Genomic DNA, 27,719 nt, shown 5'->3' on the forward strand with positions numbered 1-27,719 from the left:
GCATCCGCACCTCTCAGACCCACAGCATTGACGCTGAACCAGCACCTCATCGGACGAACTTCTCCAGAACTTTGTTTAGATTCTCTGACTAGAGTTGTTAAGTCTAGGCTTTTATTTTGAACGTCACGGTATCTCACTTCCACCATTTCTCGAGAGCCGTTCGGTTCTTGACGACACTGTTGGCGGAGGGGGGGGGGCTGTGATGCGCAGGCGCAGTAGGAGGACCCGCCAGGCCCGCAGACAGAGCACGAGAGCGAAGCGGCCAATGGGAGCGGAGCAGACGGTCAGCCCCCGTGATGCCTTCAGGGACCAACGGAAAACCAGACGGGATTATTCTTGCTGCGTTCACGTACCCGGCAGACTCCGGACCTTCAAACTAAAAGCCCACTTTTCCAAGAAACGAATAAATCCTTTCAAAATAAAAGGTGGTCTTTATCAGCCCGAGGTGTCAATCAATCAATTAAAGTCTTGATCCACTTTGGACCAATTGAGAAGTACTGCGTTTATGGTTGGTTATACTGCAGTACTTTTACTTGTACCTCAAACTACTACAGCGGAGGGTTCAGTCTGTCACGGGGGGGGTGAAAAAGATGAAGAATGGAGAAGAAAAAGAGATATTAACATATTCACTCTAAACGTCGCTCCTCTGACGTCAATACGCATGCGCCATCGTGCACTGGAGACGGCGGGTCCGCACGCTTTCGTGTCCCTCTCTGCGCGTGAGGCAGGAAGTGGACGGAGCAGGTATAGTTGTGCCGTCGCGCGCGGGTCCCAGCAGGTTAGCATGACGTCACTGTTAGCATAACCGTGAAGCCGGTGTGTCGGTGTGTTAGCAGGCGCTGTGAGCATCGCTCCCCTGCAGCCCGGATGTCAACACGGCGTGTTTCCGTCCAATCACCACGGGCACGGCAACATCCGGGTTCTCGCCCGTGTGCTGCACATGCCTGCGACGCGACGCAGCCGCATTAGCCCCGGTAATAGCCCTGGCATTAGCCGTTCCAGAACACCCGTCCGCAAACCCACCGAAAGTAGGAAGACTTCCGTGCCAGAGCCCGCGGTTGCCGGCTCGATGGACGCGGGGGGCCGAAACTGGTAGAATCGGGTCCAGGCTCCAGTTCGGCGCCGGTAGAATTCACCGGGGTCCCACCGTTTGAGTATATTTTCTGTCCAACCTTCTGACACACACTGTTTGTTTGTTCGTATGTGTGTCTGTCTATGTTCATTTGTGAATGTGGGGGCAGTTCTTTGTCCTCCCTTATGCTGCTGCTGCAGACCTGGCCAGGGGTCATTGTTCCCCCCACCCACAGGCCATGGAACCCACTGGAACTCTGCAACCCACCCATGATAACACTGTCAGGACCCCTGTGCCCCCGGAGGGTGGAGCATTGATGACCTTCACTGATTATTATATTTATGAGGATTTTATTTTTCACTCAACAGGTCTAGAGCTGTTAATTGGTCGATTCTGGTCATGTGACATTCAGCTCCTGCTTAAGACAGGAAATAAAAACCCAAATTTCTAAACTTTCAAGGGTTCTCCCTTCAACCCAAAAGTAGAAGTCACTTAATTGATAGCCAATTCCTCTTCCTCCTCCTCATCCCCCCAGGCCAGGTGTCATTTTCTGTGTTGTCAGGCCAACTTTGACCAGCACTGTACACCTAGCCAGGTGTGTGTGTGTGTGTGTGTGTGTGTGTGTGTGTGTGTGTGGGCCTTACCTGTGGTCCTGTCACAGTGCTGGCTCCCTCAGGAAGTAGCCGCTGGTGGCGGCACTCAGAGCATCTCGCCACGCTTATCACCGAGATAACAGCAACTACCCGGGTTTTGGGTGGGGGGGTTTGGGGCCAGTGGGCGTGGCAAGCACAGGGGCCGCCGGGGCTGGTGGGCGGAGGCCACCAGTGCTGGCGTTCTCTGCGTTTGTAGTAACGTTAAACCAATATATCGGTTTACTCACGGGGCTTAACCAAACCGAAAGGCGGGGGTCGGGGGGGCGGACGTCACCGGGGTTCTCTTTGTCCGTAAAAAATGTTTGAACTCAGGACCGAGTCACTTTGTCAAATAACCTGAACATCCATCCATGTGCTTGTTCAGCGCTTATCAAGTAATTACACCCTCATTAGACAACCAGCACTGTAATAGCACAACTGTATTTGATTGACTCGGACTTTCAAAGTACTTTATAATAAACAATAAACTACAGAAATAACAAATGACTGGACTGGGTGGCTGAAAAATATTTGCCTGTTTCATGTCTGTGTGTTTGTTTGATGTCTTCGTTATTTTTGACTTTGTGTTTGTTTGACGTTTCTGTTTGATGTTTGTGAGTTTGTTTGTGATTTGTTTGTTTGCAACAACACAATTATTCCAGTGGTTTTTGAATTTTGCAGAAGTCTTGTAAAAATTCAGAATAAATTCCTAAAAACACCAAGAACGGTCAAAGTCCCCAAGGCCGTCAGGGGGCGCCATCACATGACCTGCTGCCTCCATCTGATTGGTCCAGACTGAGAACTGACAGGCTGTCCTGGACAGGCCAAGCAGCACCCCCTGTGGCCAGGAGGGACATCACCTTTTTTTTGCTTGCTAGAAATACAGATTTGTAATATCCAACGAGTACTCCACGGTTAAGATGGATATTCCCGGACCACACCTGACTATATGTGGTCTCCTGCTCTTCTCAGGCCTGACCTGCAGACATGGAGAATGTGAGAACCCAGATGGAGTTCCCCAGCCCCGTCATCCAGGCCCAGGTGAGCAGGCAGGATGACCATCATCTGGATGGTTCTGGTTCTTCCACAGGTGGCGCTCCTTCTTGGTGTGTCGGATACGAGGTTCTAAGGAAAGATGAACACCTGCTCAAGGCCACATGACTAAACCATATCTGGACCTCAGGAGGAGGAGGCGCCCCTGACCTTCACAAAGATGATGTGCCCCTGACCTCCAGGAGGAGGTGTGCTGGGAGGTTGTAGGAGGTGATAAAGTGAAGCCCATTGTGTTCCTCCTGCAGAGCGTGGGGAAGCTGGTGGCAGCAGTGTTGAAGGAGAAGGGCCCCAGTGGAAAGATCACCAAGGCCACCAGCCAGGTAACACCCCGGTGATGTCACTCAGGTGTTCACCTGTCAGTCATGGGTGGTTGGGACCAAGGTGGCAGATCATATGAACGAGACAATGTGCTTAAGATGAGAAGAAAAAGAGATAGAGATCTTACCTGCGTCAGGCATCTTACATCGCCTCTCAGGCGGAGGGAGGAAAACTTGCATGAACTCGCATGCAGATTAGCATCATGCTAAGGTGTGGTTTCACATTGACAAAGAGGCCATGCAGCTAAGTTCAGTTAGCTTTATGTCACACTAACTAACAGTAGTTAGTGTAGCTTAGCTGAGGGAGCTAAACGTTAGTGGCTAACAGTAATCTTTCTAGCTTAGCTGACGATTCTCGATGAAAGAAGCTAATGTTTGCATAACTTAGCTAACTATATATCATAATAGCCAACAGTAGCTGGTGTCACTAAGGTGAGCTAGATAGATTTTATATTAGCTAACAGTGGTTTGTGTGCTTAGCTAGTAAAAGACCAAAGGATGAGCGTCAAAATGTTTGCCATTGTGTGTGTGTGTGTGTGTGTGTGTGTGTGTGTGTGTGTGTGTGTGTGTGTGTCAGGGCTCGGCCCTGGAGGCTCTGTGGCAGCAGTGCTGCAGTGATGGAGCCCTGGTTCGCTCCACCTGCTGCGATGCTGTGGTGCTGCTGGTGGACCAGGGGCACGCAGACCTGCACCATGTTCTCAACAGTGTTCTCAACATGGTTCCCTCCGCCAGGTACACACGTTCTAGAGACAAATTAGCATGACGCTACAGTATGTGCCACATGATGCTATGTGTCAGATCCCCGGGTACTCCCAGCCCACCGTTGATCACATTCAGATCATGTGTGTTCTGTTCTGTCAGAAATGTCCAGGGGTTGATCGGAGTGGTGGGAAGGCTGCTACAAATGCAGGTGGAACACAGGAACCAGGACCAGGACTTCACCTGCCCTTACTCCATCAGGTGGGTCCCCCACACAGACAAACACATACAGCCTTGATGTCAGAGTGCCAGAGGGACAGCAGCTAATATGTGGCTAAGCTAACTAAAAATATCAGGGTGGTTCCATTCAGCCAATACAGCGCAGCTGAGTCAGCTAAGCTGTGTTACCAGCATTGTTAGCACATTTTAAGCTATGTTAGCCAAACATCAGAGGAAAGAGCAATAAACCCCTTTATCCAAACCAAGTTAGCTTAATGCTAGCAGAGCTAAATATGATCCATGTAGCTGGTAAGAATTAGCATCTTTTCTCTGGAGCAAACACAAGTTCCTATGGTATGGTACACATAGCAGTGTAGCTAACCAGAGTTAGCTTTGTGACAGAGTGGCTAACAATGCATTAGCATGCATCAGACATCAAATCATGTAGTGTTGCAGACTGTACTGCAGAATAACAGTACATAGTACCCATTGTATTACAACACTGTCCAATGTCACACAGCACAAAACAATGTGCTTCACAATGTACAACAAAATGCAGTGTACTCCAACATGTACCACACCATAGTTTACTTCACATGTACCACAACGCAATACTGTGTACTTTAAATGTACCACAACACAGACTATACATGATCTGCCACAATGGTCTAAAGGACACTCTTCGCTCTTTGAGCACCTGCTGCTGGAGCTTTGAACTCCTTAAAGTGGTAGTGTGATCTTCTGCTGAAGGTCAGAGTCCAAGAGGTGAACGGGGCCAGGTCTTTGGTCTTAGGGGAGCTTGACATTCACCTTACAAACTGAGAAAAGGTTGCACCTGGGCCGACGGGTCAGACCAAGTGTAGAGGCAGAGGGGAGCCTCCGGGTCCTCCACCTCCTCTTCCTGGACCTCAATCAGGACCGGGGGCTCCTTAATCACCTCCAGCACCGCTGACAAAGAGTCTGAGCTGCTCTGTGGCGTTCCCTACTCCTCCCTCTCCTCCATTCTTTGTCCTCCACCCCCTGCCCCGGTCTGGTGTCCCCCCTCCTGAATGTGAAGGGCAGCAGGATGGCGCCGTGGCGCTGGCAGTCTGGCCCTCTGGTGGGTGGAGCCTGGCACAGCCAGATTAATGCAGGAGTCACACTGGCGGCCATTGTTGCTTGTCTGCTTGCCCCCCCCCCTCAAGGGAACCTCCAGAACAGTCCAGATAACCTGGTGGTTCAAGTCCAGACCCCTCAGGCCAGCAGGTGGCACCACTGAGCTGGAGCCAGACTTGTACCCTATAAGGTCACATTGTTTTCTGTTTGATGGGAGTATTTAGTACATCTCAGTACTCTCCAACATTCTCTGGAGACAAGGCTTTTATTTTGAAATACTGTCATCATAACTAATGTATTAAATAAGCTTCAGTCCTTCATTCAGTCATTTGCTATACCTGTTGCAACGGGGGGCTTAACATGGGCCATCAACTGTCCACTCCACATGTAGATACTGTATCCCATCACTGTGAGCATTACATTGTAATAAGGCAATTATCACTATTATTATTATTATTATTGATTTGTCATTTTTATAATGGGGAGTCAGTGGTCAGTGATAGCAGAACTTTGAGGGAGGCCATGTGGAGAGCTAAGGTGATGTTTTAGTGACCCCCAACCCGCCTGCTGCTGGGGTCACCCAAGGGGGGGTGGAGGGGGGGGGGGGGGGTCAGAGTGAGATCATTAGTCCAGAATCAGACGTGAACTTGGAGATGAACACAAAGAGGAAGGCCTCCGTCTGGACCTCCCACTCTTCCTTTGTGGGAACGGCTGATGGATGAACCTGAGGATGACCGGGGGGGGGGAGCAGACGGATCATACCATGTGAGGATGGGGGGGGTTCTCCTCACTTGCAGGCTGTTGGAGGCATCTGGTCTCTGAGTGGGCCAACTTCCTTCTGCAGATGATTAATGGGCCTGGCACACACACACACACACACACACACATACACACACCCTGTCTGCCGGCTGCTACAGAGGTCACCTGGGTGTTTTGTCTAGGACGTCCAGTCACTGCCGACAGGACGGTTGATCTTCAACAACCTCCACATGTTCAGGCACCATCTCAGGTTCTCTGGCTTCTCTCCGTGTTCTGCTGCTTGGTTTCCACAGCTCCAGATCCCCAGAGGTACCACATCTCCAGGCGGTACAGTCCTGAGAGTACTGTTTGGGTCTGCCGCAACCTGCAGTTTGGGCCTCCTGCCAGTGCCAGAATATGTTTGCTAAAATCCTTTGCTAAAATGGGTGCGTCTTCATTTTCCCCTTGGAGACAGTCCATGCAGTGTGACAGGAAGTGACCTCATGTGTTGCAGGAGCAGCCCTCATCCCTTCATCACTGCGCTGGAAAACCGGTCAGACTGCTGGCCGGCATTGTTGACTGAGATCCATGACTTCCTGCGTCGGGCAGAGCAAAGGCAAGTCTAGGGGCGAGAACACAACCATCACCCTCAATCATCAGTAGGGTTAGGTGTTAGCCATCAGTCGTGTTAGCTGTTATCCATTAGCAGTTAGCATGCGGTGTGAGCTTTTATACATTGTCAGTGACAGCTGTTAGCAAGCTGTGTTAGCTCTAAGCCATTAGCGGGGTTAGCTGCTTGTCACCATCAATGTTAGCCGTTATCCATTAGCAGTCATCGCTGTTACCCATCACTGTTAGCATGCAGTGTTAGCTGTTAAGCCTCAGCCGTGGTAGCTTTTAGCATGCAGAGTTAGCTTTTAATCATTAGCAGTGTTAAATGTTAATCAATAGCAATGCTAGCTGTTAGCCATCAGCAATGCTAATTGTTATCCAATAGCAGTGTTATCCACTAGCATAGCAGAAATTACCAGAAAGTTAATGTATTAAGGACCTGGAAGTAATAAATGAGCAGTAGTGGTAGGATGGAGGCATGAACCTCCACCAGGTCTCATGACCCCCATATAATCAGACAAGCCCCCCCCTCCAGATGTGACCCCGCCCACGTGGCCATGCTGGCGCCCTTCCTCCGCTTCCTGTACTGCTGTCCTCAGAGGTCCTCCCAGCAGGCCCTGCTCCGTCATGCCCTGCTCAGGGTCCTACTCCCGCCCCTGGACCTGGACAAGGACCAGAAGAAACACCTGGACCTGGAGAAGGATCAGAACCAAGACGGAAGCTCGTTGGTGTGGGACAGCATGCTCCTCCTCCTCTGCCAGCTGGTGCCTCACATTCAGGTAGATCCTCATCTAGGAGACAAGGTTTCTCCAATATCCTAATGTTCAGGTTCTCCAGGAACGATCTTGATGACAGCTGGTCCAGGTTCTCCTCAGGCACGAAGGTTCCAGGCTCTGGTCTGGGGTTCGTCTGGGTTCACCGCGTTTGGAGTCTCTTGCGTTCTCCTGCCTGAGATTTCTCCATGTGCTCTCTCCATGTTCTCCACATCATCCTCCCTTGGTTCAATCTTTGCATTCTCCATGTTCTCCTACCTGGTTCTCCCTGTGGAGAATTCATCTGAGCCCCCCCTGAAGGAACCGGAAAATGGCCGGTGGAAGGCAGTGTTGACTGACAGGTTAATGTGCCTGCAGGTGGACAGCGTGGAGGCGGTGCTTGAGCTCCACGCCTTCGCCGAAGCTCTGGTCTGCCGCCTGCTCACCGCCTCGGAGCGTCACCGCGGCGACCAGGGAGCGAAGCTTCTGCTGCAACTGTTGACCTGCTGCCAACGCTGCCTGTCCCTGGGGGGAGACTGCAGGCCTCTGCTGGGGACCATGGAGAGGCTGCTGCACACCTTGACGCAGGTGACACACACACACACACACACACACACACACACACACACACACACACAGCCATGGTGACGGCAGTGTGTGTTCCAGAAGCTTCCAGTGGACGAGCTCCTGATCGGCATGGCCCTGCTGCTGATGGATGACGCCCCACCCGCCCAGCAGACCTGCCTGCTGGAGCTCAGTAAGCCTCCTCCGACCCGGTGGAGGACATGTTCTCCTCAGCCCAAGTGGAGGACATGCCCATTTCTTTCGGGTTCATAGTTGTATTACATGTTACTAAGCGGTACTAACACCTGCATCCGCCCTTCCCTCACCCCAGCCTTGGCCATGTTGGGGTTGGAGCCTGGCCCCCCCCCCTGGCTGGCACCAGTCCTGGTCCTGCCGGCGCTGCAGCTCCTGGCCTGCTCTGGACTCAGCGAGGCGGTGACCGACCCGCACACACACCGACGCAACGGGGAGCTGGCACGCAACCTGCTGGACGCTGCCGGACACACACCTAAACCACCGCCGGTGAGCACAAACACGCACAGCAAACTTTATTGCTAACTTATTAATGTGTTATTACAAATATCTGCTTTCTCTTAATTTGTTTTTTTGTTTGTTTTTAATCATTCATTTTGTGATGATTAATTGTCAAAAAATAATCTCCTTCTCAGCAGCATTGAGTTTATTATTGTCAAGTAATTTGAACAATTGTCAATTGTAACTTCTTGCCCATTTGTCCAATGCTAACTTTATTATGATTATTTTGCTTATGTTAGCGTGACTTCCAGCTAATATTTCAGAATGATGTTGCTAATGTTCAACATGATTTCTTGTTAATTTGTTGGAAGATGTTAATTGTTTTTACGTAGGTTCTCGATAATGTAATGTAGAGATGTTGCTAAAGTTAGTGTTATTTCATACTAATTTGTTGGAGGGACATTGCTAATTTTTATCATAGTTTCTTGTTAATTTCTAGGAAGACGTCGCTTCTTGTTATTTTAAGGTCTTGATCTTGCTAATGCTAGTGTGATTTTTTTTATTTTTTTTTATTTTCCTAATTTGTCAGGAAGTCATTTCTAATGTTTACCGCAATTTCTTGCTAATTTGTCAGGAGGAAGTTGCTAACGATAGCTTGCTTTGAAGGACAGTGCTAATGTTAGCGTGAAGTTTTGCTAATTTGTCGGAAAGACATTGCCAACATTTATTGTAAGTTCTTGCTACTTTTTCGGAGGGACGTTGCGAACATTTATCATAATTTCTTGTCAATTTGTTGGAAGGCCGTTGCTAACGTTCGCGGGATTTCTTGCTCATTTGTCAGAAGGATGTCGCTGATATTTATCATAATGCCTTCCTTACTTGTCAGAAGGATGTTGCTAACCTTGAGCGTGACTTCTTGCCAAAGTCTCCCCCATGTTCCTGGCGGTTTGTTCCATTGTTGAAGGGATAAACACCCCTGAAATGATGAACTCTTCCATGTTTGGACCATACCAATGGATTGTCTCAGGGGTCAAGAATGATCCATCACCCTAAATATGATGTCACCAGTTAAGAAACAGCTAACATCCCCTTTCCTCCTGTGCGTTTTTAGCCCAGCTCGCCGTGTCCCCGCCCCCTCAGCTCCTGGCACAGTCAGCTCGCCGCCACTCTGGCCTCCCTGCACTGGGTGGCCAGCAGCCCGGCAGCCGCCGCCGATTGGCTGCTGTCGCTGGGCTCCGCCCTCTCGACCCCCCAGCACCTGCCGCCATGCGTCACCCTCCTGGTGACGCACCTCCTCCTGACGGGTGACGACGACGTCTGCCGGCTCGCCCTGCACGCCATCACGGCCATCGCCGCCGCCGACCCTGGCCAGGTCAGCCAGCATGTCGGCGTCACCTTCCGACAGACATTCTAGGTCCTTCCCGCAGATGTTCCATGTTATTACTACACATGTTTTAGGTCCTTCTTGCAGAGGTTCTACACAAGTAGCGGGCTGTTCCTTTAGATGTTCAAGGTTCGTCCGACAGGAGTGCTGTTATTTCTCTGTCATAGCCTCCTCCTTCAGATATCTAGCTTCCTCCTGCGGGTGTTCTGTGATGTTCCTGCAAGAACCATTATTACCATGTTGTTACAGGAGACTTTAAAATCAATACATGTAGTACTCTGCTCTGACAAAGACAGGAGAAGGTGGACAAGAACTTTCTAGAATCATGAGAACATGCTTTCCTGGTACTGTGTTTATATTCCTATAGTATTACTACTTTACTGCTGCCCTTCCACTGTATTATGGCTGTACTTCCACTGTACTACCTCTATACCACACCTTACAGTAGACCTTCTTGTCCTCTCAGGTCCCGGCTCTCCTGCCGCTCCTGCTCTTCAAGCTGGGAAAGGAGAAGGATCCGAACCTGGTCCACGCCATGGTCAACGTCATGCCGGGCCTCGCCACCCATAAGGTACCTCCCCACCAACCCACGCTCTTGAGGAGGACATAGTTTCAGAGAAGAGACAGGTGGAACAAGATAGTACTGCCACAGTATTTCATCTGGAAGTTTTCATTGCTCTCATCATTCTAAAACTGCTTTGGAATATTTCCAAAGTTCCACTAGAATCTAAAGGAATAGTCTGGAAGCAATTAACAAGCCTGAGGGTGGAGTAGTAGTATCCAAGTAGTATTAGGTAGTACTGTCTGAGAAGGGTTAGATAGTAATGTCTGAGTAGTATGTGGTAGTACTGTCTCAATAATATGGGGTAGTACTGTCTGATAAGTATAGGTTTGAGGAGTGTTAGATAGTACTGTCTGGGTAGTATAATGTAGTAGTATGGGTAGTATAAGAAGTATTACTGTCTGGGTAGTATGAGGTAGTATGGTCTGGGTAGTACTTTTACTACAGTAATGCTCCTGCTGTTCTGCAGCTGTGCGTGCCCCTGGTACTCCAGACCATCAAAAGTCTGTCCAGTGGCTCCAGAATGAAGGCGGTGGTTCTTCGTCTCCTGACCAAGCTGTGGTCAAAGCAGGTGGGTTTACCAGCACCCCCCACCCCCCGCTCACCCTCACACCCCCACCAGATCTGATCCTGCCCCCTTCACCGCACCAGGACCGAGTGTACCCGGAGCTGCAGCGCTTGCTGGCCCAGACCGACGGCAGGGGGGCGATAGGCCGGGACGCCCAGTGGGAGCAGACCCTGGCCCGGGCTGCCTGCCTAAGGGACATCTGCAGAGAGAGGTCAGGACCCACTTCCTGGGGCGGGGCGGAACCGCTCAGATGACCCAGATGACCCTCTGTCTGTCTGTCTTGTGTGTATGTCAGGCCCTTCCAGCACGGGGGGGACATGCTGGCGGCCATCGTTGTGACCCTGAAGCAGTGCAGCCAGCCCGACCTAGCCCCTCCCGCCACTCTGGCCCTGCAGGGCCTCCAGGAGCTGGTCCAAGCCGAGGTCAGGACCACCACCTCCTTTGACCTACCAGAAGGTCTCAGGGAGGACACACAGTGCTGCTGGAATCTGACTGGTTGATGAGAATGAGTGTGTGTGCGTGTACACGCGCAGGTGGTTGACGTGGTATCCCTGTGGCGTACCCTGGGGCCCCAGCTCAAGTGCGACTCGCGCCCCCTAGTGGTGAAGGCGGTGGCCGACCTGCTGGCTCTGGTGCCCCAGGTTCCCGTCCGAACTGAGGAATTCCAGGTACCAGATTTCAAAATCAGAGCGGTTGCTTTCAGTTGTATCTTTGTCTGGTTGTCATGGAAACACCATTCTCTTTATGGACGGACGTTCAAACACACCTGTTCCGGTTACTGTCACGTCAAATAGGATTTAAGGCTGGTTCTGCATCACAAGGTGTTATGAAGGGCTCATTACATGGTAATAACACATCAGCACTCATCATGTCACTGTTCATGATGTCACGCATAATATAATCACATTGTTAATGCTTGTGCATCATTTAACAACCCCTATGTAATTTATTATCCCTATGTAATAACAACCCCTATGTAGTAATAACTATCCTTATGCGATATCACTGCTATTACTAGTGTGTTATCAATAATATATGTCCAATCTTCTGGTTATAGGATGAAAGTCTCTACGTATATTATAGTGAGGAAACGTGTCTGCTGATATATCGGTGTAGCGACAGTGTAATAAGATAGTTTTTACAACATTTACAATTCCACTTTTGGTGATTCTTTTATGTTGAAACCTTTTAGAAAATTCAATTTAAATATGTTTGCAATCTACTTACTTCAGGGTCAACCAGTTCTAATCAATAAGATACTGTGAGGTAATGAGACATCGGAACATGCAAGGAAACTTAGTTTGATCAGTAAATGTGTTATTAAATAGCAATAACTAAGTACAAAACTGTTATAACAGACTCACCGGATGAGAAGTGTGTGTGTGGGGGGTTCCTGTGTCCTGTAGCAATGCTAGAACCGATAAAACTGGGACAGATTGTTCCTGTTCCGGAGACCTGACCTCACATTTTTTCCCCGCAGAAACTTCAGGACGAGGCGGTCAGCTTCCTGTGGAGCCTCGCTGTCAGCCAGGTGATCGTCTGCTGTCCATGTTCTCCTGCTCGGGTTCTCTACAGGTTCATTGAAGACTCTGAACCAGGGGTGTCAAACTCAAATACACAGTGGGCCAAAATTCAAAACTGGGAAAACTTCCTCCAGATATAACAACGAACCTAAACAAATTTTGCTTAAAGACGTAATCGAAATATTGAACAAGCATAGCTTAATACTATACAATATATATAACTTCATATTGCACACCTGCAAAATCCTGTTTTCTGCCTAAGTAGCAGGGTGTCAGTATTAGCATAAGGTCGCTATGACTACTGTACACAGAGGAGAGGGTGTTTATGGGTCCTGTTGGGATTTTTGTGCCAAAACACCAGCAGAAAATCATGGTATTTGTAGAATTAGCGATACATGCACTGTTGTTTATACTGGCAAGCCAGCTCTTATAGTCATTTGGTTTGGCTTTGTGGGCCAAATATAATTACAGTGTGAGCCAAATTTGGCCCGCAGGCCAGAGTTTGACACCTATGCTCTAATTGTGACTGATAGGATGATTGACAGCTGACCTGCCCAGGTTGAGGCCCGCCTCCTGAACCAGGTTCAGCTGTGACTGCGTCCACCCCCCCCATGTGATGTGTGTGTGTGTGTGTTTGTGTGTGTGTGTGTGTGTGTGCCAGGATCCCCAGGTGTCCAGCTGGGGTTTCAAGGCTCTGGCGCCCTTCCCTGACTCCACCCACAAGGTGACGCTGCTTCCTGAAGCCGTAAGTGCGGAGGTTTCCTTGGAGATCCAGAACCGACGTTCTCCTAGAAGAACGCGGGGAACCTCAGTGATGTTTCTCCGTGTGTGTCCAGGCCCGGCCGCTTGACAAACACCCCCGTCTGGAGGAGGAGGAGTCGGCGGAGGAGGAGGCGCAGGGAGTAGATGAAGAGCAGGAGGAGGAGGATCTGTCCATTCCAGGTTCTTCTTACGTCAAGCTGCTGACACTAAGTTCTTCATCGGTTCTACCAGGTACCTTCAGAACCCATAACCACATCCTGGAAGAACAAACATATGGGTGGATGAAGACCAGGTCTGCCCCCACCCCTCCCACCCCCACCACCCTCAGCGCTGCAGGTGTTCCTGCAGTCTCTGGTCCAACAGGAAGCTTCGGTGATGCCACGAGGGGTGTTCTTCCAGGCGCTGCGAGGTGCCAGCCTGCGCTCGGACCGGGGGAAGACGGTGGCCGGCATCCCCTCCTTTATGCTCAGGTCCTACGAGAAGAACAAGCAGCCGGGGCTCAAGCCCGGCCTGGCAGGTGCGACGCCTCCCCTGTTTCCGCGGCAACAGCCCTCAGCCTCACGATAGTCAGAAGACCTCAGATCTTCTGATCCACTGAGGAGGGGTGACATATTTTTAATGTCATACACCTGATCTGATGTCAGATGTTTTGAAGTCTGTTAGAATAAGTTTGAAATTGAAAAGTCAAATGTAAACACACACATCTATTTTTTTAATATATATTTGTGTGTGTGTGTGTGTGTGTCAGCGGGTCTCCTGCTGTCCTATGACCTCCCCCAGCAGTCAGACCGTGAGGGCCGGCCTATCGACCGCTTCCTGCTCAGCCGGAGTCGCAGCTTCCAGCAGACACTGACGGCGCTCATCCACGAGGTACCGCCCCCATCTGCCCCCCGCCACCCATGGCCCGACAGAAAGTAACCCCTGCCCGTGCTTGTATTGCGAAGGTGAACATCCAACCGTCAGAGTGGCACCGGGCCCTGTTGCTGCCTCGGGCCTGGGGGGGCTTCATGAGCCGGGCCTTCCACGCCGTCCTGCAGGTACACACACACACACACACACACACAGCGGTTCATGTGACCTTGGTGTGAGGGTGTGCCTGCGGTGCGTTCAGGGGCGTCGGGCTGATCTGGAGATGCAGCAGAAACAAGGCAAGGGGAACCCGGAGAAGTTGCAGTACCAGCAGCACTGCTCCTGGCTGTGGTGAGTTAAAAGGGGCGGAGCCTCCAGAGTAACCTGGCGGAGGTCCTCCAATCACAGCGCATCTGGAGGCGGTTTTCATTTTGGGTCTTCCTCTCCTTACCGTTCTCTTCTTCCCAGGGCCAGGGATCAGCTGACAGATGTCATCAAATGTGCCACCAAGTGAGTCCAAGCTGCCGTCTGATTGGTTCAGGTCTTGTCCGACGTCCCGGCGCTGGCTTGACTCTGCATTTGTGTGTGTGTGTGTGTGTGTGTGTGTGTGTGTTTGGTGGGTTCAGGGACAGTCCTGTGGTCCAGGGGAACTCCATCCTCGCCCTGAGCGGCCTGGCTGCTGCCCTGGCCAAGTATGAGAGCAACCAGCCGGCCGACGGCGAGGGGAGCCTCGGGGTAAGAACATGGCGGGGGTAGCATGGCAGGCCGGAGGGTGGAACCGTTCACCAGTGTTCTCCTGTTGGTTCCCAGGCGGGGCCGGAGTTCGTGCCGACCTCCAGCTGGTTGTCCATGGTGATGGACACCCTGCTCGGCATCGTCAGCAGCAGCTACAGGGCAAAGGGGCAGGTCTTCCCCTGCTTCCCCCATGTAGGTCCAATCCAGCCGGCCAATCAGAGCTTCTTCTTACATTTAAAGAAATGAGCAAGAATGGGCGTAGCATTGACCAAATGCTAACATGCTAACTTTTACATTTGAATATGTGGGCAAAGAAATTAGATACTGGCATTGCTAGCAAATGCTTATGTGCTAATGTTTACTTTAAAAAATGAGCAAAAAATTACTTGTAAGCGTTGCCCAAATGCCAACGTGGTAATTCTTACATTAAAAAAATTAGCAAGAAATGACTAGGTAGCATTAACTAAATGCAAATTAGGAATTCTGACATTTAAAATACTGAGCAAGAAATGACCAAATGCCAACATACGAAGCCTTATTTTTATAACAATGAGCAAATTTTGACCTGTTAGCATTGACGAAATGGTAATGTGCTAATTCTTACATTTAAAAACTCACAAGAATTTGATTTTTGCTTTGACCAAATTAGCGAAAACATGGTAATTTTCCCCCTTTTAAAAAAAAAACTGAGCTGCTAAAATGATCATGTTTTTGGACTATCAGGATTAGCCTAACTGAAATTGGGGATATGTCTGGTGGTGCGATAAACTATTACATAGTAATAAATGTGTTATAACACTTTTTATTACAATCTGATTACCATGAAAAATAGTATTTCCTGGTGATGTTTCAACATTCTTTTACGGTGTTCCTCCTCTCAGCGTTCCTATTCCGGCGAGAACACGGCGAGCGCCATTGCACGCTCCTGTGCCAGCCTGGCCCTGGCTCTGCTCGTCCCAGTCCTGGCGTCATGGCAGCAGGACGGACCAGCCCAGGTTCTGTCTGCGCTGCGGGCCGGCCTGCCGGGTTCTCCAGGAGCCGAGGATTCTCAGGCGGTGCAGTTCCACTCAGGCCTGGGTCTGGGCCTGGTTCTGTGCGGCCTGCAGCAACAGCGCCTCAGGTAGGAGCGTGAGTTGGCGCGAGAGCTGGAGCTAGGACTGGACCCATGGCGGATTCTGATCTGTGATGGTGCCATTCCTCTCCAGCGACACTTCTGCAGAGCTTGACGCTGACCTCCTAGGCTGCATCCTACATCTGGAGCGTTGCTCCTTCGACCCCGACCTGGAGTACAAGTCAGTCCCGTTGAACCCGCTGCCCCGTGTTCTGCTGAGTGTGTTAGGTTCTAATGCCCTGTGTTCCCCAGCACCGGCTGCATACTGGGTCTGGGTTTGAGTTTGGCCTCGCTCTCCGTCAGCGGGGAGACGGAACACCGCAACCTGGTGACCCGGATCCTGGAGCAGATGCTGAGGAGCCTGCAGGACAGCTCGGGACGGGGGCGCATGCTGCAAGAGGTGAACCTGCACGGCAGAACACAACGGAATCTTAAGCTCCCCCGAAAAAGAATCGCTAGCGAAGGTTCGCAAGCTGGCTTAGGAACATGTGGAACATGTAGCTCTTCTCAACAAGAACCACTAGTGAAGGTTCTTACTGAGATGTAGGAACATGTAGCACTTCTGAACAAGAATCGGTAGTGTTGGTTCTCAATTTGGTTAAAGACCCCCCTCGAACCTTCACAGCAAAGAGGCATACGAGTCTTGGGACAGCAGAAGCTGTGGTTCGATTCCTGAACCCTGAGAACTTGTGCTGCATTTCGACGGGTGTGGTTCCGTGCAGGTTCTCGCGTACTCGGTGGCGTGCATCAGCGTGTCGGCCTTCAGAGGAGGCCTTGTCGACTCCAATTGGGCCCAGGAGGTCATGGACGCCCTGCGCACCCTGACAGAAGAAAGCCAGCAAGTGAGCAGGACGTGGCACCGTTATCCAGGGAGGCCAAGCAGTATAGGAGGTTCCTGACCCTGGTGTTTCGTCTCATGTTCTCTCAGACCCAAGGGTTCTCCTTGGCGCTGGGCCTGGCTGTGCACGGCTTCTCCACCTCAGGTCACGGGAAGGCTGATGACCTCCACCCTCGTCTGCTTGCTGCATGGCTCAAGATCCTCCTGGCCGAGGTGACCTTCTTCTTCTGTAACATCCTTTTTTCAAATATTTGACTCCAGTCAAATCAAGTGACGCTCTTAACATTCTATGTCATTTTGATTTTAGAACACATTTGTTTTAGAGAGTAGACACTGGTTTTACTAAGGTCCAGAACGTTCTCCAACAGAAACCAGAGGTGGTCATCAAAGCCTAGCACCTCTTGCTGTTAATGATTTTTGGTTTTATTGTTGCCGTGGTGACCATGGTGTATTTGTGCTCTAGGGCTGCCCCACCATGCAGCGGCTCGCCGCCGTCAACGGCCTGGTAGCGCTGGTGGGCTCTGAGAGCTACCTGATCCAGGTAAGAATTCAGCCCACCTACGTCAGGTGACTAATGTCAATCACTGAGCGGTTAGCATCTCCATCTAGAAAAGCACTTGTACAACACGCGCCCACCAGCAGGGCAGGAGCCAAGTAACCATGGCAACAGAAAGTGTCAAAAAAATGGCGTTGTGGGTTCGCAAATAGTGAAAAGATGCAAACACCTCTTATCAGGAGGCTAATGGCTGCTCATCAAAGGCTATGTGATATGATGGTGTGCAAAAACACAAATTCAACCAGGTGGTGCTAGCATGGACGCGTGAACATTTGGCTGAAGATGGACTCTACCGGACCAATCCACACAAGCGGACAAGCTAAAGTCTGCTGACACTGGGCTAAATGTAGCTTAGTAATAGACAATGCGACTTTAATCAGTAATGCTAACACTTAGCTGCCCTTAGCTAGCTCAGGAGCTACACATGTTGACTAACAAAAGAGATGTGGATAAAGGCTCACGATTGTAGTTAGCAGATGCTAATAGACATTAGGGAGCGGCTACAGTTTCTGACATGCGTAGAACCCAGTCCCGATCTGGATTAGACCTGGTTCTGAGCTGATACTGCGTATCAAGTACGGCTTAACCTGACATTCTCCGTTCTCTTATAGCAGCCGAAGAACGAGCAGGAACTCTCGGCCCAGCAGCAGAACAGGCTCAACGAGGTGATCCGCGCCATCTCCCAGGTAGCCCCGCCCCCATCCTCTCACTGCAGCCAAACCAATCAGACGGAGTTAGCAAATTTGGCTAGCAGCGTCCCCATCCTGTCATCACAGCTGCATCAATCAATCAGATTTTGTGTGCTAACTCAGCTAGCCCTGCTCCATCCTGTTACTATAGCTACACCAATCAGGTGGAGTTAGCTAACTAAGCTAGCCCCGCCCCCTGGTTCTTCCTCCGTCTATCTAGATCATCACCTTCTCGGGGGCCATCGGTCTGCAGTCCAACTCCGCCTGCCTGCTGGGACACCTCCACCTGGCCCAGGTGTCCTGCAGCCACACCCACACTGCAGGTGGGAGGCCAACATCTACATCTGCTGCCCCTGGTGGTCTCACATACAACTGCAGCCGCGGGATTAAAAACAAGGTGTGTGTGTGTCCTCAGTGCCCCCAGACTTCAGCTACCTCCCAGAGAGAAGCGTCATCCGGGCGCTGGTGGACTTCCTGACGGAGGCAGCGAGGAAAGGTGTGTGTGCTCCTCTCAGACCTGTCTGTCATCATGTGTTACTATTATGTACTAACACAGTAGTAACTCAATGGTATTATTACTTTGTCACTATGTAATAACACAGTTATGCGTGTTACTCACGCATACAGTACTGTGTTACTACAGTCTAATTACAGTTAATAGTTTACTATTAAATCAGTTTTAGTGCCTTATAACTATGTAGCAACACATTAGTAGCTCAATAGTATACTACTTAACTATGTAAAAACAGTCATGTGGAGCATTACATACTTACTGTGTAATACTACTTAATATTGCAACAATATTACCACTTCATAAATATGTAAAAATATTGTAATGTCCTACATAATACTTTTCTGCGCTACTACTGTGAAATAACAGTAATAACTCAATGGTATTACTACTTTTACATTGTAATACCTAGTATTGTGCCCGTTAATTACTGTGATACTACTGTATAATAAAACAGTTAGTAACTCAACGGTATTTCTACCTTAATTCCTATACATTACTGTGTAGCTACTGTATAATACAACTTAACTGAAAAGGATTACATTTTTACAAAGGAATAACAAAGCAATGTACACTGTTTGTGCTATCACTGCTTTTAATTATGTAGTACCGCAGTAATGTTGCAGTACTCTACCAGGTGAATTAGTTGGACTGCAGCTGCTCAGAACCCCTCGGAGGTTCGCCAATGTCCAACATCGGTCTCACTCATGTTCTCTGGATCCAGGTCCAGAGTGGGCCCCCCCCGCGGCGGTGCGGGCCGCTCTGACCCCCCTTGCGTCCGTCGGTGCCTCCTTCCAGTTCCCGCCCATCAACTGGGGCGCCGTCCTGTCGCCCCTTATGAGGCTCAGTTTCGGTAAGAGGTTCCTCCCTGGTCTGGTAGCGAGTCCGAGGCGGGGTCTGATGGAGGCGTGTCTCCCGCAGGGGAGGAGGTGCAGCACCAGTGCGTGGTCCTGGCGGCCTCCCAGGTCCAGTCCTCCCAAAGCGCCTCCACCTTCCTGGGCTCCTGGATCGCACCCCCTCTGGTCCACAGCCTCAGTGTAAGTCAGCCAAAGGTGAACTGCACTTGTGCAAGGAGGGACAGTGGAGAAGTAACAGTAGTATTCTGGGAGTGGGTGTCCTGCTATAAGAATAAGAATAAGAACAACTTAATTAAACCCAAAGGAAATTGCTGTGCCAGAGTTACAGAAAATATAGCAGTAATAAATAATAAAAGAAAAGGCAGAATTAGAAATAAAAATAAACTATAAACTGTAAAGTGTCTCAGTGAAACTATAAAGTGTCTTGGTAAACAGTGATAAAACTATAAGTGTCTTCGTAACAAGTGAGGTAAGGAGTGCACAATAGTATGATAGAAGGGAAAATTGTAGTGTGTCTGTTATGAGATGAAATATTGCACTATAGCGGCATTGCAGTACCACAGTTGTATTGTTGTCGTAGTAGCAGTTTTGAAATAGTAGCTGTAGTGTAGTAGTCAAACTACCAGCAGTATGTAACGGTATGTTGCGGTATGTAACAGTATTGCGGTCGAAGTAGCAGATGTACCGTTTATTGTGGTACGAGTAGCAGCAGTAGCGTTGAAGAAGCAGCAGTTGTAGTGTTGGAATCATTGCCATAGCAACCCTACTAACCCGCAGGTGGAGACCAGGACCCACCTCCACCGGGTTCTAGCGTCGTGGCTGAGGAACGTGGCCGAGGACAAACTGCAGGCGTTCCTGGAGAACCCCGCCCTTCGGACCTTCGAGGCCGACCCCGGCGCCCGGCGCCTGGCCCTGAGCGACGCCTTGCTGGGGGGCGTCGCTGCCGCCCTGAAGCTGCCCGACCCCCCCGCGCCCCGCTGGCGCCTCCTCTGCTCCACCGCCCAGGAGCTCTACGGCCTGCTGCCCCCCCACGTTCAGGTGGGATCCCCCCCACTTTACCTCACAGGTTGTCCAGCCGGTTCTCCAGCAGGTTGTGCTTTGTTGCAGGACGGGCAGGAGCAGCTGTACCTGGGCGTCAGCGAGTGTCTCTCCGAGATGTCAGACACCGAGATCGACCGGATCGCCACGGTTACGGAGGTACGCCCCAAACACCCCCATCCCTATCTCAGATGATTTCTCCAGTGTTCGCCATGGTAGACTTTTATTTTGCAAGGATCGTAGACTCTTATTGTGCAGGATGTTCCCCGTTGTTCCTGTCCAGGTGCAGATGGAGAAGAGCTGTGTGATCCTGGCCCTCCTGGTCTCCAGGGGCCGGCTCCCCCTGCTGGCCCTGAACGACGTGGTTGCCGGGGCGATACGCGGCTGGCCGAGCCGCCGGATTGGCTGGCTGCTCCTGCACACCTTCTACCAGAGCCGCATGGCCGGCGGCGCCAACACGGGTCAGCTGAGCGTCCTCTGACAGGAAATTAGGGCTGGGATTACAATTTGAAAAGTTCAGGAGAAAGTCTAAAATAAGATTAAAGAGTGAGATTTTGTTTTTCCCCCATCATCTGCAGATCATGATCCTCACATCTTCTGCATATTAGCTCTGTCAGATTATAATCTTAAAGTTGATGTCCTCATGTTAATCTCAAATTGTCTGCCGGACGCATCTGCGCACATCACGGTCATCCTCAGACGATTTCCGGATTACTATCATAATTATCATCCTTAGATTATTACTCTGATAATCTGTAAATCATAATCTGCATTTTATCATCAACGGAGATTATGAGAATTAAGATTCACACCGCCATGGTCCTCCTCAGGTTATTTTAATTAGCATCATATTATATATCATAGATGATAATCGTCAGCCTATCATCAGATTACGATGATCGGATTATGGTGAAAATAGTCTGATTTTTAGCAGATTATCATCCCGTGAAATCATTCTAGTAGCAGTGGCCAGCCTACCATCCCCGGATTGTTATGGGTTAATCGTAATAACGGCTGGATTATCTCCATCGGCTGAGGTAATCTGAGGTTCTGATTGGCCGAGGCTCCTTCCAGGTGTGTCCAAGAGGAAGGAGTGGCTCCTGGAGCTGATGGGCCTCATTAGGAACGTGGCCTACGGGGGCGCGGCCATCACGTGCACAGACCCCAGACAGGTGTGTGTGTGTGTTCAAATAGCTGCTAAAATTATAGTAGTGTGTCTTTAAAAGTATTTCAAAGTACCCTCAGTAAAGTTTCCAGAATGCAGTATAAGTACTTCTGAAGTACTTCTGGTTCCACCGGGTTTGAAGCCCATGTTCTCCGCGTCTCTCCAGGCCACCCACTTCCTCTTCCGAGTGTTCGCCGGCGCCGTCGTCGCATGGGGCGACCACGCCATGCCCCTCCTCCTGGGCGTCCGCAGCCGGTGGTTTCCATGGCAACCGGACCCCAGACCCCCGGCCCTGGGCCACGGCCTCTATGGGGACGAGGCCACGGCGGAGGACGTCCTGGACCGCAGCCTGCTGGGTTTGAGCCACAGCCTCCCCCTGCTGCTGGACAAGGAGCCCTGGAGGACACACACGCCTAAGGTCTGGACCTGGACCTGGAACCAGACTAAGACCAGGACCCAGACTAGGACCAGGACTGGCACCAGGGCTTGACTTCGTTAGACTGAACTCAGCCACAACCTACTGGAGTGGCCCAGCACCCAATGTGTGGACCATGACCTGGACCTGGACCTGGATGAGACCAGCACATAGAACTAGACCAGGACCAGGACCAGGACTGGACTCAGACCTGGTCCTTGTTTAGGTCCCGGACTGGACTAAACTTCGACCAAGACCTTGACCATGACTGGACCCCCCAGCTAAGTCTGCTGGCAGTACAGTAACTCTGTGTGTGTGTGTGTGTGTGTGTGTGTGTGTGTGTGTGTGTGTGTGTGTGTGTGTGTGTGTGTGTGTGTGTGTGTGTGTGTGTGTGTGCGCGGCAGTTCATTGAGTGGCTCCTCAGCATCTCAGAGGGTCCGGACCAGAACCTGACAAGCAGCACCATTGACACCGCCAGAGGTGAGAACACACACACACACTCCAGCGAGTGTCACATGACACAATCTCTTTCAGTCAAGAAATGTATTACATGTGATTACCTGGTAGTAAACAGTGATATGTAAATAACTGCTAAGTAACAAATGTAACATGTAATTACATAGGTATAAATAATAGCAATGACATTGTAATTAATGTGTAATTACCTAATTACTGCACGGAATGACTCAAGGTTGCAATTTTGTCATATTACTCTTTAATTGACCGAGTGCTTAGTAATTAGTATGTAACTACCTGATAATAATGGATCTCTAATTACCCAATAGAAACAAATTATTTCTAAATAATCAATCAGTAATATATAAGAAAAGTACGGCAGTAGCTGAAGTATTTTCAGAGAAGTACCTCAAAAATAGGATAAATACTTGTAAGTGTTGTACGTTTACTTCAAAAGCACCCTCAGAAGTAACCATGGCAACACTGTAGAGGAGACGGTAGCCTTTATTTTGAAGGGCTGTTGTGACTCAGGGGGTCAGAACGCACTGGTGAACCTGATGATTGAAGGGGGACCTGCTGGGAAAAGTCATGGCGGACTCAGAACCGATGCTTATTAATGTGACATCAACATGAAGATTCTCTGATCCAATTAGTGCTGAGATGACAAAATACCAACACAAAACACTTGCGCGTGCCTGAAGCTGTGTGTGTATGTGTGTGTGTGTGTGTGTGTGGACTCTCAGCCGCCCTGCAGGCCCTCAGCTTCTCTGCAGACTTCAGGAAGAAGGCCGTGTGGACCCGAGCGTACGGCTGGTAACGACAGCGACGTAAACGGTGCGAGGCTGCGTCGCTTTGGAAACAAGCGCTCGTCTTCACTTCCTCTTCATCTTCCTGCTCCATCTGGACAGGCGTTGCTGCCTCTCCTTCACTAGCAGACAGAGAACGAGGAGGGGGCCTGGCACACACGCACACACACACACAAACACATTTCAAAAATTGACAAAAAAAGACAAACTTGAAGGGGGAAGCGGTAAGCTACCCAAGTTATTTTTGATTTCTCTCATGCGGTTGATTTCATTAACCTGCAAAAAAACAACAACGTAGTATTTGCCAGTACCAAATAATGTAGTATCTACATAGAAGTACTTTTTGTTTTTGCTGACCTACTGCAGTTCTTCCAGGTTGTCATCAGTTTTTGTTATTGTTTGTCATAAATGAAATTTCATAAATGAAATTTCTTGTGCAATTAACGAGTTATTACAAAAACTGGAAGTGACCTCGCCCGGCGTATTGATCTGGTAACCTAACCCACTGTTCTGTTACTGCACTTATTTCTGCATAAGTGTTATTACACGATTATTACAGTGTAATTACAGCTGCTGGAGGAGGCTTGACGGTTGTCTGTTTTTGTTTCCAAGCATCGAGACAATAAAAGTAAAGCTGCATCGTCGATCCAACTCCCGAGCATCTCTGCCGTTCCTCCGTTTTTCCATGATCTTTTGCGTTCTCGGTTCTCCAATGATTTCCCCTCTTAAATCGAGGTCACTTCCTGTCCTTCCCAACTCCTCGTCCTCCACTTCCTGTTTCTGCCTCGGCTAGCGTGGAAGCGGGCGTCAGTTTCCGAGGAAAATGTGGGGATACTTACCGACGACGAGGAAGGGCAGCGAGGCTCGGAGGGCGGCGGCCAGGTGAAGGTGAGAGGAGTCCATGTGGGCCAGCAGGCGCAGGACGGTGGCAGCTGGAGGAGGTGGAGATGAAGAAGAGGAAAAGGAGACCTAAAATACTAATAACTTATAGATCGTTTAGTTTTTTTTTTTTTTTTTTAACATTTCTCTTCTGAAGCTGGAGGTTCAGGGCTAAAATGATTTAATGAATCCATGCAGAAAAAGATGTTTCCTCTGTGTGTGTGTGAGTGTGTGTATTAGGGAAAGTATGTGTGTGTGCGTGTGTTAAATGCCTGAGAAAGTGTGTTATGTGTTAAGTGAAGTGTGTTAAATGCGTGTGTTAAATGCCTGAGAAAGTCAGTTTCCTTGTTTTTGTGTGTGTCAATCTGTCTGTGAAAGTGTGTTTGTAAATATTTGTTAGTGCTCGGGTATGTGTGTGTGTTTGTTTGTGAAAGTATTTGTGAGAGCCTGCAAGCATGTGTATGTGTGTGTCTATTTGTGTGTGTTAAATGCCTGAGTAAGTCTATTTTTGTGTGTTTGTGTTCAGGTGTCTGTTAAAGGACTGAAAATATATGTGTGTGTGTGCTTCTCTATGTGTTGTATCATGTATGTTTGTATGTGTGTGTGTGTGTGTGTGTGTGTGTGTGTTCATTGTCAAGGTCAGACTGTTTGTATGTTTCTGTAAATGTCAGAGTGTGTGTGTCTGTGTCTGTGAGAGAGAGTGTGTGTTTAGAATAGATAAAACAAACTGAGAATGGCAGTTTATCACTAACACACATACACACACCATCTATCTGGCCGGAGACAGGATTGTCATCACACACTTCCTGCATTTTCAAACTCACTTCCTTTACACAACGCTTACACACACCTTCTGCAGCGGCTGACAGGGCGTAGATAGGGATCCGGAGTGTGTAGCGGATCCACATCATGGTGGCCGACGGGCTGTCAATCACACACAGCAGCTCGTGGGGATACCTGTCACCACGGCAACCACACGTTACCCATGAAAGCTTAGAGCGCGTCAATAACCGACAGATCGATAATCATCTTTGTCGTGAAAAGTCATCGTAAGATAACAGAATGAGGAAAGACAGGACAGGCTGGCAGAGAAGCCCCGCTTCCTGTTTCCCCCTACGCTGCGAGCCCATTGGATGGTGGCTGAGGATGCAAGCAGAAGCTCCGCCCACCTGAGGAGGTCCAGGAGGTTCCACAGGAGCAGGGTGATGCAGACCTCTGGCTCGCTCTGGGCCTCCTCCTGCTGGACTAGGAGAAGCAGCAAGAAGTTCCTCTGCAACACCTGAACACACACAGAAGTTGACCCTACGTGAGCCTGTGTGTGTATGTATGTATGTATGTGTGTGTGTGTGTGTGGCACACACACCTGAACAAGCCGCGGGAGGAGCATGGCCTTCTCGATGCCGTCGGCAATGTGGAAGAGCTCCAGGATGGAGAGCAGCTGGCAGAAGGTCATCACCAGACCCAGGTAGTGGAACATGTCTGCTATGGCATCTGGACACACACACACACACACACACACACACACACTGGCTCTGAATGACTTCAGGACATCCCGAGATGACCTGATGGTGAGGACTGCATTTGTGGAACAAAATGAGAACCTGGAAAGAACCCATGCAGGAGAACCTGAGGAGACCCCAATCCACTGGTGGATCAGAACCGGACATGGTTCCCTTACCTTTGCCGAAGGTGAGGAACTGGGCCAGGGTGTTGGCCAGGATCCAGGTGTGGCCACAGAACTGGAGCAGGTTGTAGGAGAACACGTAGGGGTACCTGAGGCTGAACCTGAGGAGACACAGAAGGTTGTCACCCAAGGAACCTTCCTCCGCGGTGTTTGGAGAACGTTTTATTTTACAGGCCGGGGTCTTCTGTGCACTCCTGCCTCGGTAGAGATAAGCAAATTAGCACAGGTGGCAACTGGTTAACCAATTAACCGAATAGTTAATGAATTAACCAACCAATTAACTAATGATTAGGATCCTGACCCGCCTGACCAGGGTTACGTTGGTTCTCACAACCTGCTGCTCACACTTGGACCTTCTGTGCTTAGCAGTTGCTAACGTCCTGTGGCAGCCATGTTGGATGGTTTGTTTTTGAAACCATTCAGTGTAATGGTTTCCATGGCATCATATCTGATGGGTTCCGTCAATCATCCCGCGGTTCCCGCCTTCCTGCATGGATCGCTAATGATTTTTTTCCCTGTCAATCCTCCCAACCCCGTCGTCAAGTTGACTGACCAAGATCGGTCCAAATAAAAAAACGCCATCAAGTCCTGCAGCTTGAGTAGCGGATGCTAAGCTAAAGCCTCCTCTCCACTCTGAGGGGGCGGAGTCAGGACCTCGGAGTCCCTCAGGGCTCTATCCTGGGACCCTTTCCATGGAGTCTGGCCACGTCGCAAATTTAACGACACCATCCAATCCTGTAGATCCAAGGGTCTCCTGGATCTGGATGGAGCCTGCCTGGTATCACAACAATCTGGTGGATGTAGGTCTCCGAATTCCAGGACCAGGAACTCCTGCAAGGGATCCAGAACGTGCAGGAGAACCTGCTCTCCGACAAAGACCGAAAGACCAGATGATTCCATCTGAGGTTCTTCAAATCCCTGGTTCTCTGAGTTGTCTTGACTCCACTCCTGGATCTTCGTCCAGTCGGTGAAACCTCCTCCTGCGGAGCTCCTGGTGGTGGAACAGGTAACCTGAGTATCAGACCCTGGATCCTGGGGAGCAGACTAAAGGTCCTACAAGTTCTCAGAAGTCCTGTAGAGAACCCTGGAGCAGACCCAACACCATTCCTGAAGGCATCTGCACCCCGTCGGAGCGGGACCTTCTGCCTCTAGAGCAGAACCTGCTCTGAAGTTCAATTGTAAGAGGAACTTCCTGCCTACAACAGGAAGCGCCTGGGTTCTCCAACACGGCGAGGAGTACTCACATGGTCCTGTTGGAGACGGACCTTCTGGAGAGTGTGCTCCGCCTGGAAGACGGAGGAGGATGCCGCCGGAGCTGCTGCCTAGAAGGTTCCTCAGATAAGGATGAGGAGGACGCCACTCCCCTGCCTCACACACGCGCCACAAATGAACCCCGAGAATGGAGAACCTGCAGAGAACCCTCCCTCAACCGGAGAACCGTTGCTTGAAGATCCGCTCAACAGGCTCGCACATTCCTCACATACCACCCGTGTGTGTATGTGTGTGTGTGTGTGTGTGTGTGTGTGTGTGTGTGGACATGACACAACACGTAAACACACTCTCCCCTGCTTTCACTTTCCACTTCCGACTGACAGAAAGAGGAAACGGAACGTCAAGAACGTTGAGAAGGTCCTAGCATCAGGTTCCCTTGCTCGGATGTGTTTGTTATTACAGTTACTCCACAGCAATGCCATCAGAACCGGAAATTGTCAGGAAGTCCTGCCCCCTCAGCGATGACAAGCCGCCGGCGGATAGGTCTAGCCCAGGATTTGCCGTGGTGACACAGCGTTGAGGAGGCTCCTCTCCTGGAGGAACACCAGCCACCTTCTCATCTCCATGTCCAGGTGCAGGTCCTGTTTCTGGTTTAGATTTATCTCCTTCACAAATGCTCTGCTCTGCCCTCTAGTGGTTATAAGATGTAGTGCAAGAGAAAATTAATCTCAAGTTCCAGCCAAAACACACACTCACACACACTCACTCACACACACATACACACGGCTGTATTTAGCTCCTTTATCTGAACCAACACTGAAATAGTCATCGAGTCGCCAGACGACACACGAGGAGCAGAGATTTACCCTGTTGAATATTGTGAGGGGGGGGA

At 50.0% G+C, this 27,719-nt stretch overlaps 2 protein-coding genes across 2 annotated transcripts; one reads left to right on the plus strand and one right to left on the minus strand.

Annotated features, from left to right (window-relative positions):
• Positions 1-797: 797 nt before the first annotated feature.
• Positions 798-23,130, plus strand: focad (focadhesin). The gene is made up of 44 exons (XM_086165336.1): positions 798-1,154; positions 2,677-2,745; positions 3,003-3,077; positions 3,652-3,806; positions 3,936-4,034; positions 6,340-6,441; positions 6,973-7,216; positions 7,568-7,777; positions 7,856-7,946; positions 8,085-8,275; positions 9,339-9,599; positions 10,078-10,182; positions 10,643-10,744; positions 10,825-10,952; positions 11,037-11,163; positions 11,275-11,409; positions 12,222-12,272; positions 12,926-13,009; positions 13,101-13,257; positions 13,355-13,543; positions 13,775-13,896; positions 13,971-14,063; positions 14,138-14,226; positions 14,344-14,385; positions 14,502-14,610; positions 14,686-14,802; positions 15,492-15,730; positions 15,816-15,902; positions 15,974-16,121; positions 16,444-16,563; positions 16,650-16,772; positions 17,023-17,100; positions 17,727-17,801; positions 18,025-18,127; positions 18,220-18,300; positions 19,040-19,168; positions 19,237-19,352; positions 19,950-20,210; positions 20,280-20,369; positions 20,494-20,671; positions 21,285-21,382; positions 21,542-21,793; positions 22,195-22,270; positions 22,990-23,130. Exons 2-44 carry the CDS (start codon positions 2,692-2,694, stop codon positions 23,061-23,063), a joined length of 5,460 nt encoding a protein of 1,819 aa, XP_086021462.1. The 5' UTR covers positions 798-1,154; positions 2,677-2,691; the 3' UTR covers positions 23,064-23,130.
• On the minus strand, positions 23,083-27,141 carry hacd4 (3-hydroxyacyl-CoA dehydratase 4). The gene is made up of 7 exons (XM_086165341.1): positions 26,860-27,141; positions 25,610-25,716; positions 25,295-25,422; positions 25,101-25,210; positions 24,782-24,888; positions 23,892-23,984; positions 23,083-23,201 (listed from the first exon to the last, which is right to left on the minus strand). Coding segments are annotated over exons 1-7 (630 nt in total). The 5' UTR covers positions 26,862-27,141; the 3' UTR covers positions 23,083-23,118.
• Positions 27,142-27,719: the final 578 nt, after the last annotated feature.

This window comes from Fistularia commersonii, chromosome 19, assembly GCF_037954325.1.
Source record: "Fistularia commersonii isolate RoL2024-O1a breed Wild chromosome 19, RoL_Fcom_v1.0, whole genome shotgun sequence".
Classification (NCBI taxonomy): domain Eukaryota; kingdom Metazoa; phylum Chordata; class Actinopteri; order Syngnathiformes; family Fistulariidae; genus Fistularia; species Fistularia commersonii.